Genomic DNA, 12,759 nt, shown 5'->3' on the forward strand with positions numbered 1-12,759 from the left:
TCCCGTGCTCTACCGACTGAGCAGGCTGGAGGTGCACAAGAAGCTGGGAGGGGGCACAGCCAGGACAGCTGACCCCAACTGGCCAGAGGGACATTCTATACCATGTGACGTCATGCTCAGTATATAAAGCTGGGGGAAGAAGAAGGAAGGGGGGGACGTTTGCAGTGATGGCGTTTGTCTTCCCAAGTCACCGTTACGCGTGATGGAGCCCTGCTGTCCTGGGGATGGCTGAACACCCGCCTGCCGGTGGGAAGGAGTGAATGAATTCCTTGTTTTGCTTTGCTTGTGTGCGCGGCTTTTGCTTTACCTATTAAACTGTCTTTAGCTCAACCCACGGGTTTTCTCACTTTTACCCTTCCGATTCTCTCCCCCATCCCACCGGGGGGGAGTGAGCGAGCGGCTGCGTGGTGCTTAGTTGCCGACTGAGATTAAACCACGACAGCCGCCTGCCTGCAGCAGCCCTTGACTTAGGAAAGGTTTCTGCAGCAGCACAGGGGAGATGGCTCAGGTACAGGTACAGAACATAGCCCTTTATCGACAAACCATTAAAAAAAAAAAAAATTCAACTAGTAGCTCACGCTAGAAGGTGACCAGGCTGTCGGGCAGGCTGACTGGCTGCGCTGCCGCCGGGCACGCACACATTCTCAGATGCTCCCAGTGGGCACATGGCACCAGTGAGATTTAGTGATTATCTCGTCTCTCTTTCAAACAGTAACACCGTTGGACTGCTGCACCGGGGGCAGGAATTGGGAGATTAAATTCGGATCACATGGAATTTAATGCTGGAGGCTTTAGGATTAAGACTCCCATCGAGTTTTGAAACCCCTCTGCTAAACACCCAGAGGAGCGCTGAAACTCTTACGAATTCCTCACTAACACGCAGCAATCAAAGTGGTATTTGAGACCCTGCCATAATGATATGGAAAAAAAAGCTAAGGGATGTATAGAGGGAAGCAGAGACTCACAGAAGGAACATATATTCTGCATTTGACATTTGTAAGGCCAGAACTTCAATACTGCTGAGATAATTGTCAAGTGCCTGTAATGTTTTCTTGATATTTTGCATCTACTCAGTCAGATGGTATGACATGATTGCTATCCATTTACAGGTTATCTTTTTTTCTTCCTCTTGGATATGCTTACTTTATTTCCAGCAAACCACCTCTTCTATGCAGAGCTTCCATTCAAAGGACAAATTTCTATCCTGCAGCTCTAAGAATGGACTGTCAGTTAATGTGTGACAAAGAACAACATCTTTGAAACTACTAAAAAGGCCGGATAAAGAAACAAACGTGGTCGTGAAGTGAAAACCACCACATCAATCTGCAAAGCAGCCACATGGGCTCCTTGCAGAGATCAGCTCCTGGTCTCCTAAAGCGCCCAAGAGGCAATAATCCTGCGCCTGGGATAGATCAAGGTTGGGATTTTTGAAGGAGCCAGGCCAGTTACCTAATTTTGATCAAAACTCAGAGAACTGGACATTTAACTCCCTTATGCCTCTTAAGAACAAACGCACCAGCCGTGGCACCAGGTCTGCCCTGGTCTGCCCACGGGTGGAGTGGGAGCAGCGGCGTTACCTGTCCGAGAGCTGCCCCGAGATGAAGGAGCCGATGAGGACCCCCACGAAGAAGAGGGAGGTGGTCAGTGGGGCTTTCCAGTCGTCCTCGCACACCAGGTTCCACTGCAAGAGAAGGGCCCGCGCTCAGACACAATGCCGTATCGAGCCTCATCCAGGCACAGGGGTTATTGGCTGGAGACACACACTTTCCATGTCATTTAATCTAGTTTTCCCCACACCCGCATTTCCACCCATTGCTGGCACCAGCACTGTTTTCACAGCGAAGGTCGCTGCCAGAACACCCTGCTTAAAGCACAAAAAAAAAGGGAAAAGCGGTTGCCTCCCCAGGCAAGCCCCATCAGGCCGAAACACCGGCAGCCGTCTGACGGGACCCCATCACCTCTGAAGTAGGTGAGTGACCAGCAATGCCAAACCTGATGGGCAGTCGGTGTGTGCAGCCCGGGGGCTGCCCTGGCCCTGTTTCCAGCAAAATCTCCCCACCACGCGCCCGTCAGGCCCCCTGACACCCAGGACCTGGCTCCCCACGGCCCGAGATGCTCCCCACCAGAAAAGCAGAGCGATGGAGATGGGTGGGAGACTGCCCCATCCCTGGCTAGGGATGGTTTCCAGTTTACATGACCTCTGCCAGGACAAAAACTGCTGCATTTCTTTAATTTCTGGGTTCAACAAGACATATGCAAGAAGACGCACAGAATAAAATCTCTTTTCCCACGCTGACGTGTTTCCAAATTCCTCTCCATCCCCACAACCTGCAGGGCTGACTCACTGCCCATCACTCAGCCTCGCGACCGGACCCAGCTGGGGCTGGAGGCTTAGGACAGGAGCCAGTGTGGAAACTTCCACCTAAAGCTACTCGTAACCCCAGACAAGGTTTAAAAAAAAATATAAACAGCATCATGAGTCTCAGTCCACCAAAGTTACAGCTGAGTGTGCTTCTGCCATGGCTTGCTCCCTTCCCGGTGACTAATCTCCCGGTTAAGAGATGCCTGCCAGCAGCGCTTATGGATAGACTTCAAACATGTCAGTCTCAGATTAGATAATTCTACCACAAAGGTAAGCTAATTAGATCACAGATCAAAGTATAGTGTAATTTTAATAATTAGCCATGCTATCAGAGAGCAGGGACATCGCCCGCACCAGCGCTCACCCTGTGCTCAGGGAACGAAGGGGCTGAGCCATCTCAGCAAGTGGTGGCCGAGCCCAGGCAAAGGCAGAGGTGCTGGAGCAGAAACCTCCCCTCTGGGCTGGCTCAGGCTCCTCAGCTCAGCTGCAGGCAGGAAAAAGGAGCAACTCTTGCATTACAAAGAGACCCAGATGCCATCTGACAGCACTGCGAGTCCTGCCAAAACCAAACCAAACAGCCGATGGGTCGGCAGCCAGGCTTCACTTCTGCTGCTGCTGCAGAAGAGCAAGCAGAAGTAAGCCCCAAAGCAAGGGGGGATTCGATGTGGTTCAATGCAGTTTGCTCTGGACTATAATTTAGGAAAGAGATGCAATCAATGCCTGTTTTCAGGCAGAATGAAGGTACGCTGCCAGCGGGGGGGGGAGCTGGGTACCTCTGCCCCTCCGCCCAGCTTGCAAAGTAACACCAGCTACGGGACAAAAAGAGATGAACTGAGCTTCAAAACGCAGCCCGTGCCTCTTCCTGAGAAACACAAGAGTCTTTAACATGGGACCATAGAGATTTGAGGATTGAAACGTGCCTCCAATACTTAAATCTGATGAATAACAAAAAGAAGCCTACGGCAGTCATTTCTATAAGATATTTTCTCATCCCTGCTGGGAAGGGAGAGGTGGTGAGGCGTGGGCTGGCCTGGGCATGCACCTGAGTTTATCTTCGCTGTATTTGATAAGGTGGATGGGAGCGCGCGGGTCAGCAGGGCTCTGATACGTTCAGTGATGCTAGTCGTAAAAAACATATGCAGGGATCTGTTTCACGTGTCAAAGAAAACTGAGATTTCTGCAAAGAAGCTTGGTGGAAATCAAGCCCCCTATTTAAAACAAAGAAAAATTCAGTTTCACGAAACACAGCATTAGAGCAAGAGTTTCTTTACACAGTGCAAGCAGGGAAGAAGGAAAGGCGGCAGAGGGGCAGCTTCTGCAAGCTGTGGGAGCTGCGGCAGCTCCGCGCCAGCCGGGCTCACCCAGTTCCCACACTACGGAGATGTTTTGCCACGTCCTCCCACATCTCCCTCTCCCTGCTCTGGGAAAGCTAGTGACTAACGAGGTGATAGAATTTGCAGCCGATACAGACTATTATTAATTATCTGGGTGCTGAGCACCCCACTCTGGCGCCGCCAGCGCAGCGCCTGCTCCCGGACCTTCAGACTTCAGTCGCTCAAGGTTAAGGGTCAGCATTTTTAAAATGTTTCCACCATGCCAAAGGCACTTTGGCTGCAAAATAAACCCAGCTAAATAGTAACTTGCCCATGAAACTGAGTTGCTTTCTGTGTTTCCTTGGTGCCAAATGCCTCCTACCCAGCTGCTCACTCTACCTTTTCCCCATGACATACTGCACAGACAGCAAAAATTCACTGTACAGGGTTGAGTCTTTAAAATTTGCGGGATGTGGTAAACAGCACGCAGCAGCCAGCTGGCCGGACAGGGGTTGCTGTCTGCAGGAACTCTCTGTATTTGACCAGAAAACACATAAACACATCAAATCCATCCGGCTCTGAGTATACCTGAAGCTGTTGAGCGAAAAAAACACGCCACCTATTTTAGATCCAATACCACACACAGCACACGGGACCTGGGCGATGATTTATACAGCCCTACTCTATAGGTACACCTCGTCTTCTACCAAAACGCCAGCCTCCCCTCCCCAAAGGCGCTCGCTCTGATGGAGGCTCAAGCCCTAGTGCTGCACAGCGATCAAGCATGAGTCGACATGGTAAGATTTCACTCGTGCTTGAATTTATAGGGCTTTAAGGTATTCATTGCATGCTGACTCCTCGCAAGTGGTACTTGGGAAAAAATGAAATTTAACTTATTTGACCTCTTCCTCAGAGGCTGCATCCATCCCAGCTGGCGCTGAGCACACCATGGGCACAGGAGCTACAGCCCAGCCACAGCTAAACTACCTACAGCTACAACTTCCAAACTGTCTATACTGGAATAATTATTCATTAACCAGAAAATAAGTAATTCTGTAATGTCTCTGACTAAGCATACTGGAGAGCAAAGTTCATGTAAGCTTCCAAGCAAGTGCTTTGAACGCTAGGAGTAAGAACTGCTCAAGAAGAACACTGTTAAGTCACTTTATTATCATCAAATCCCTCCAACCCTTTCCCACAAGCTCCCAGCTATCGGCTCCGGGAAGAGCCAATTCTGCCGGGCGCTGCTGGCGGGAACACTATGGATGGAGAAGCTTTCTGAAAAACTGAACTGCTGGAGAAGGTGCCCTGGCTGCCTGAAGTGACCCTGCCACCTGAGTTCTCAATCAGAAATCACTAATTAACCATCCTGAGTATAAGCCCATTCACACCAGAGAAGAAAACACTAGCGGAGCCTCGTGTAAATGGCCGGGGCTGTAAACCAGGGAAAATCTGACCTTGTTTTTAAGAGTAAATCTGAAGACAAACAGCTCAAGAGTTATTAAAAAATCTTCACCAGTTGCCCTGACTACAGCAGCAGGGTGAGCTGCACCCTCCGTGCTGCACCCCGGGCACCAAGTCCAGCAATGAGACCAGCTCTGCTCAGTGCACGAGCGACGAGCACAGATACCTCCATGCCCAAGCGCAGGGCGGGCTACAAGGTGGGTAGGGCTGCTCACCGCTGCTGGAAAAAGCCGTAAGGGAACAGAAGAATCCTTCAGACGCCTTCAAACCACAACAGTTCATATCCAGCTTCTCACCTCTGCCAGTCCCAAAAGCTCCTGGTTTCTGCCTTCACTGAGAAGTCAGCGCCAGGGCTGGGACAAGGGGGCTGAACAGGGTAACACAGGCGAGAGGCGAGCAGCCCCAGCAAAGCCTTCGGCACTTGCTCTGCCCTTCGCAGGGATCTACCTGGGGTACGTGCCATGCCCTGGTAGTGGCGAGCAGCCCAGCGAGTGTGTCCCCGGGGAGCGGTGCTGGAAGACAACCTGGCTCAAGGGAATTAACTGGATGCTAACGCCTTGCTCCGCAGCGCAAAACTGGTGCTTGTGCTTGAACCTCTAATTACGGTCAGATCTCAGCACCGTTATCTGGAATTAAAGCACAAGTAGGTTAAGTTCCAGACAAAAAACCCCCAACGTAACAAAAATACATATGTTAACATTTAAATTAATTTCAAAGCACAGATGGTAGAAAGCAGGATGGGGTGGTGAGAGAAAAGCAGCCCCGCTTTGGGGCCAGGACCTGCTAGATTGGCTCAAGTCCTCTTGTGCAAGCACGAGTGGCACCGACCCGGCCACCTGGATAGGTGGAAAACAGGGATTTTATGTTGGGACAACTCGAGGAGCTGCAGCAGATGGGGAGCTGCTCTGGAGACAGGGGGAAGTGGCTGGGCCAAGGGGCTCCTGCACCCCGGGTGCCTGCCAAGGCGCCCGGCTGAGCCCCACGAAGCAAAAGGAAACCCTGCAGCCTCCTCGTCTCGGCCACAGGATCACACCTAACCCCACACTGAGCCCACACTTCCACTTGCTCATCACTACATTTACAGACTCATTCTTATCACCCTGCCCCGACGATCGCCCTTTTCACCTGTGCTGTGGACACATTCACTTTTCTGCCATCATCTCCATTTTAAGACCAAGCAGATGACAGTTTGGGATCCTCTGTTCCCAGGGTTTAGCACGTCCCCGCAGACCAGGTAACACTGGTGCTGAGCTAGCATCTCCCAGCCTGTTCCTTTCAAGCAGCAATAATAACAGGACTTGATGCAACTGCATGAATCAAAGAAAACCTCCAGCACTTAATCCTGTACTATCAAGTTTTGTTCCTCACTTGAGTTCTTAAACTGAAGAGGTTTTTTGCCTCTGATGGCATTTTTCCTGATGGCATGTCCTGGCTTGTCTTTTCTAATAAGGAGAAAAATGTTGGGTACAAAAATGATCATCTCAAGTCTAACTGAGCTGCTTCTTTTCAGGGTTTCATCAGCGCCTGTTTTCCTTGTTTTAAAACCAAAATCTGTATTTTTCCCAAACGTCCATGACAATTTCAAAACAAAACAAGTATCCTTCTCTTCCATCTGGTTTACAGATGGGAACCTGGTAGTTGGTTTCCATCTCTGAATGTGCTACTGCCTCTCTGGCGTGCCCCGGGCCCCGTGGCAAACCCCACTACTGCGTCCCATCCAAATCTGGCACCAAAGGCTCTTGTTTGGCATCTGCCAACACAAGTTATTTGCTGCTCATTAAGAAGGAATAGCATTTCTCCCCCTTTTGCTTCATTTACTATCTCCCTCAGAGCAACTGCTAACTCCTAATCACAGATTACAAGTTCATGGCTGCCCCGGGATAATCCGGTCTCCTTCTGGCAGCGAGTGCCGCCGCACTGTCTGTGCCGGTGGTGGCCACCAGGCATCCGCCGTGTGGCCATGCCAGCCCACGGATTATGGCCGAGCATGTCTGCATGCGGCGCGTAGGCTGCAGCCGGGCTGCCACTACAGCTCACCCACGGCCAGGAGCGGGGCAAGCTTCCCAAGCACCCCCTGCCTTGATTTGGTGTTGTGAGGGGTCCCTGGCAACTGAACGCGACTGCCAGCACAAATGGCAAGAGACACGCACACATGGGCGTCACGTGTGCCGATGGCTTCGCTTCGGGCACGCAAGAGGTGGCTGGAGTCCCCTGCCTGCGTCCTGCCCTCCCCTAGCCTGGAGCCATTCCCCGCTCGCCTCCCTCCTCACATGCTTCAGTGCAGCTGAGCCCATGTCTGCACACCCCTGGCACAGACCCTGACCGTGCCCCCATGTCCCCGGGGCACAGACCCGCAGCCATGCGCCTCTGGGTCAGGACCTTTCCTGGCTGTGCCCCCATGCAACATTCTTTGGTGGCAGATGTTGCTGCTGAGTCACAGGGACTCAAGACGAGGGCCAGACACCCGCTCCCTGCCGTGCTGTGCACCCCGAGCGTGAGCCATCGCTGCGTGAGCGGGGCATCCCTCGGCTACCTGGGGCATGCTGCTCGGCCAGACGACTGCGGTGCCCACCAGCTGCCAAACCCAAACACTGGCTGGTGTGAGGACGAGCCCATTATTCCTTTACCCTGCTAACACAACACAAAAGAGCAGCAGCAACCCTGCAGCTTTACGGGAATCGTGTTTTCCTTCTCCACCAGAACTCCATGCTCCCCGCCAGCGTGGGCAGACAGACAGTGTGTCCCTGCCGCGGCATAGCAGCACAGCCAGAAAACCCAAACAAGTGCTTACATGACCCATCACCGTCGATGTTCCCACAAGACATCCTGTACAAACGATGCCATTGTACAGTCTTAAAAACTGAGCCGACAGCTTGGCTGCAGCCTGGGGGCCAGGCTCACGCAGGAGCCTGCCGCAGCAAGCCGGGCGCACTGCAGACCGCAAGCAGCTTCCACGGCACCTGTCTCACACCAACTCACCTAACCCAGCGCTGATGGCCACCAAAACCACCGGCATGGCTGGCAGCGCTGGCAGAGGGTGCTGGGGCCAGCAAGGGCCCACTGCTGCTCTAGACCCAGCCAGGCTGTTTGTGTGTTTACCGGAAAGTGTCGACATCCCCATCCAAAGCGACACTGGGAACGAGCGATTCCATCAGATGGAAAGTTTACTGGGACGGTCAGCATGCCGGCAGAAGGAAACGATCAGGCTCCTATTTTCAGCCTTTGCCTCCCCCTCCACAGAAAAACCCTCTCCAAACAAAACAAGCTGAAGTTTCAATGGAAAACACAGCCGAGATAATAAGGACAGGCGGCTCCTCCCGGGGCCGTTCACCCCACGTATCCCTCCCTCTCCCCGTAGCATCGCGTCCACCCGGACCCTTTCCCACAGGCACTCGACCCGCTGGTTGCTGCTCCCTGTTCACACACACACACACACACACACACAAGGCAGAACGACCCCCCCAAAGCCCTGGCACAGCCCGGCCGGGCACAGCCTCTCCCCGGGGGCACCTGCGCGGGGGGTGGGCTCCGCGGCCCCCGCACCTCGGTGACGATGGTGGAGCGGTAGACGTCGCGGTTGTACTCCCAGCCGTCCAGGCACGGCTCCTGCTCCAGCGACTCCAGCTCCACGTCGGAGCCGGGCCGCAGCCCCAGCGCCGAGAAGTTGGCGAGCGCGGCCAGGCGGTAGCGGCGGCAGCGGCTCGGCGCCGCCCGCCCGCCCCGCAGCTCCAGCGGGATGCTGGCGTTGCGCCACTCGCCGCTCAGGTTGGCCCCGCGGGGCACGGCGCACCGGTGCTCGGGGGTGCCGGCCAGGAAGACGGCCGACATCCCGTTGAAGCCGTTGGGGACGATGCTGGCGCTGAGGAGGAAGAAGACGAGCCGCTGGAAGCGGCCCCACTCGCCCAGGAAGGCGGTGGCCGCATCGTAGTCGCGCATGGCGCGGCCGCGGCTCTTCCGCGGCTCTGCGCGCACCGCGGACGCCCCGCGCGGCGGCTCCGCCCCGTCCCGGTCCGGCCCGGCCCCCCGCGGAGGCGGCGCGTCCCGGCGGGCGCCCGCGGCCCCGCTCCGGGGGGGGGGCGGAGGAGGGATGCCGCCGGTCCCGGGCACCGCCGGTCCCTCCGCCCCGCAGCATCCCCGGAGCCTTCCCCCGGGGCCGGAGGGCACCTCGACACCCACGTTTGCCCCGCAGCCGGCTCCGGAGCTTTCCAAGGAGGCTTTTTCCGTTTTTGCACCGAGAATATTTCACCGATTCATTTCAGGTCGCTCCCGGCGGCGGGCTCGGGGACCCGCGGCCGTCAGCCGGGGCGGGCAGGGCTCCGCCGGTACCGGCAGCTCGGCGTCCGCGGCCGGCCCTCAGCCTGCGGCGCCGCAGGGCTGGCATGGGGCGGGCTGTCCCGGCAGCTGCTGGGGTGGCCTGGGAGCAAGGCGGTGGCTCCGCCGCCCCGAGCCCTCCCCGGGGCCCTGCAACCAGCGCCTTCTGGAACCCGAACCAGGTTTCCCCCTGTAATGCTGCTGCAAGATGGACGAATACCATCGCACAACGTGCTCTGCGAGAGCCGGGCAAAGCCGAGAGTCACGATAATAGCTGATGGATCGGCAGCTGGAACGGTTATCGATCAGGCCGTGAGCCGGGGGGGCTGCCGTGGCCGGTGGGAGCACAGCTGGGGGCAGCGGGGTGTCTCCCCCCGGAGCTCCCCGGCGGCAGCATCACCCCGTGAAACGCAGGCAGAGCTGGAGGCAGCAGAGATGCGAGCCCCTCCTACGCGCTGGCACGGGGAAAAATCAGCATCAGACACGGCTTCAGAAATCAAATGAGCTCACAGTCCCTGAAAATGTCATTATCTGCAGCACCGTATTTTTTCCCAGTGGTGTTTACGCAGCAGGCAAGGTCAGCAGCGTCTGCTCTGAAGGAGCCTGCAGCAGCTCCGGCCTCGGGAGAGGAGCTTTTTATATTCCGGTTTCTTATCTGTTAACTATTATCGCTTTACAGGTGACACTCGGCTTTGCCTGGAGTAAGATACGTAGGCAGCCGGTAAAGCCATTTCAGAAATCTGAGCACACTGCCATCTTCTGAAATAACTCAAGGGGCACTCAGAAACGTGGCGGTGTTTAAAACACGCACAGCGCTTGAATTGCTTGGATGATACAGCTCCCTGGCGGTGCACAGTGGGGTGCCCGCTTGGGAGTGGGACAGTTTGGCTGCGCAGAGCTGAGGATGCTGGCGGTGGGCGAGGGCAGGCTGGGGAAGCATGTCTCCAGCAGAGATGATCAGAGGGTTACGTGGGCGCACGGGAAGGTGGAAGCACAGGCCGGGGAGCGATCGCTGCGGCAGTGCCTGGGGAAGAGAAGCAGATGGCAGCATTTATCCGGGCCAGGCATAGCTGCTGCTCAGGATAAGGGATGGAGAGCCGATGTCATGCAGTAAATGGGGAAGACTTAGATACCTCCTGCTTGGAGAGAGGCTGGAGGCAGCATCTCGATGCCAGGCCTGGGCCACCACACACCCAAAGCTGCCCTCAGTGATAAGAGCGAAGCGGGAGCCGGGGCGGGGGCTGATTTGGGCAGATCAGGGGCTTGCAGGCAGCAGACATCAGCCTGCCCTGCCCTGCCTTGGGGCTGTGCAAGAACCACAGTAAAGACAGGCAACGCATGCCTGCTCCCATGAGGAAATAAGGAATGGGGAGTGTATTGTCTTAAGCATTAATGTTAATGCAATCTTAATTATTCCATCAACAGTAATTGTTTACAGAGGAATGATTTGCAGCACTCATAAAAAACTGTGGTTAGACTGCCAATTTAGCGCATCAAAAGTAAGTGGTAGACATGTATGACATGCTCAGGTTTATCTGGTTTGCAGATGAATCCTTAACGTATTACAAATTTCATGTGTGCAGCATGAAAACACCATGGGGTTTTCCCTTATATTGTGAATCTACAAAAATTACAAATTGCAAAATTACAGATCTACAAAAAAATTGCAAACCCCACTTATCATCCAGCATCAGGGATGCTTCAACCCAGGCACGGAGATTGTGAAAACCACACAGAATTAGCGACCGGTAAATAGCTCGGGCAGTTGCGGCACAAATTCACTGTAGAGGAAGGACCAGTCCTAGTTCTCCCAAATGACCCCTCTGAAAGCAGTCAGTGCATTTCACTGCAGCCTTCTAAAACACGCTTTCGGCTATTAGATGAAGAGCAGTGTGTGGGAAATGAGGTCAAGGAGATTCCTGTAAAGTGAAATCAGATGCTTAGGAGCCGGCAGAGCAAAAGGGGAGTACCTCCGTCACAGGGTGAGAAGGAATGAATCTTTGAATAGCTGAGAAACCACCTCTTGTGCAAATACTTTGTTCCTGTGCAAACATATTTTCTAACACGGCCTAAACCAGTCAGGCAGGGGCTGGGCGAGGAAGCGGCACCGACGGGCTGCAAGCTGCCCGGTGGCCGTGGAGCAGCCCAGCTGCTGCTCGTGTGCGGTCACATCACCCTCACCCTGCGTGACGCTGCCACCCGGCACGGCCGTCACCAGAGCTCCTGGTCTGCTCCAGGTTAGGGTGGTTGGCTAACCACTGTGCCCGCGGCTGCTCCGCTCTTTCTCTTCTGCTTGGGCAAGGCCCCTCTCAAGGGATCCTCTGCCTTGGTGGGACTACTGTGTCACCCTCCCGGTAGCCATCTCAAGAGCTGGGAATTAAGAAAACACATGATAATTAAGTTTTGTAATTCCATGTTGTTTGCATAGCACTCGGATCATGTAGAAGCTTGCTTATCGACGGGGCAAAGCAAAATCCATTTGGTAAGTGTGTTTGCTGAGTCTGCAGAGTGTCCTCCGAGGGGCTCTGTGCCCAGGGGCTGAGCTCGCGTGCCAGCCGGCTAGAGCGTGGTACGGCCGTGCTCTGCCCAAAGCCCTGCCTGCTGTCTGCCCTGGAGCGGCTGGAGCCGGTGATCGTGTCCATCAGCGCCACGTCCCACTGGACTGACGGCATCTGGGAAAAAATTCTCTCTGGCAACTCTTGAAAAGACTCTTGACTCATTTCAGCCTTGCTGCTCTCTCAGCAGTGCATTTACCCACGGAGCAGTACTGAGGATGGCCCAGTGCAAGGCTCACTTGAAACCACATTAATTTATGGGACTTAGAGCTTTTAGGGGCAGTTGTGGCCATCGCTTCCCAGTTCCTGGCAGTGGCGTGTGAACTTTTCCCCTCCTAAGCAGGGCTGGGCAGACAGGCACTCAGCATGATTATTTTTCAGGCAATCGTATTTGTGGTAGGAATCCCGTAAAAGAGGTGGAGCCGGGGTGCCCGTAGCACCCGTGTGAGAATGGAATAAACCCCCCAAAGCACACCTGCTCAAGTGGAGTCAGCTTTCCCAAGACCATCGACCACACGCCAAGGATTTAAGTAATTTTACCTGGTGCAATGTCACTCTGGTCAGGTAAGACGCATCGCTTCGGCCCTGTGAGCTAGCAGGGCACCAGCACACGCTTCCACCGCAGCTCTGCAGCGGGAGCAGATGCATTGAGGCGCCCTGCAGAGCTCTGCACCGAGGAACAGCACCCGTGCCCTGGGGCAGCACTGCCCCGTCCTGCTTCCCTGGCCCCTCAGCCTTTGGGTCAGGGCAGGCA

The 12,759-nt window shown here is 54.9% G+C and overlaps 1 protein-coding gene across 2 annotated transcripts in view; it reads right to left on the bottom strand.

The window, feature by feature from the left end:
* The window catches only part of SLC22A4 (solute carrier family 22 member 4), a 28,680-nt gene extending 19,605 nt beyond the window's left edge, over positions 1–9,075 (bottom strand). The window contains exons 1-2 of one of the 2 annotated variants that reach the window (XM_076349863.1): positions 8,683–9,075; positions 1,578–1,681 (exon numbers count right to left, since the gene is read on the bottom strand). In XM_076349863.1, coding sequence (XP_076205978.1) covers positions 1,578–1,681; positions 8,683–9,075 — 497 coding nt within the window. Of the gene's footprint in view, positions 1–1,577; positions 1,682–8,649 lie in introns of both variants that reach the window. The other variant, XM_076349861.1, reaches the window with a different exon arrangement.
* Positions 9,076–12,759: the final 3,684 nt, after the last annotated feature.

Source organism: Aptenodytes patagonicus, chromosome 12 (assembly GCF_965638725.1).
Source record: "Aptenodytes patagonicus chromosome 12, bAptPat1.pri.cur, whole genome shotgun sequence".
NCBI lineage: Eukaryota > Metazoa > Chordata > Aves > Sphenisciformes > Spheniscidae > Aptenodytes > Aptenodytes patagonicus.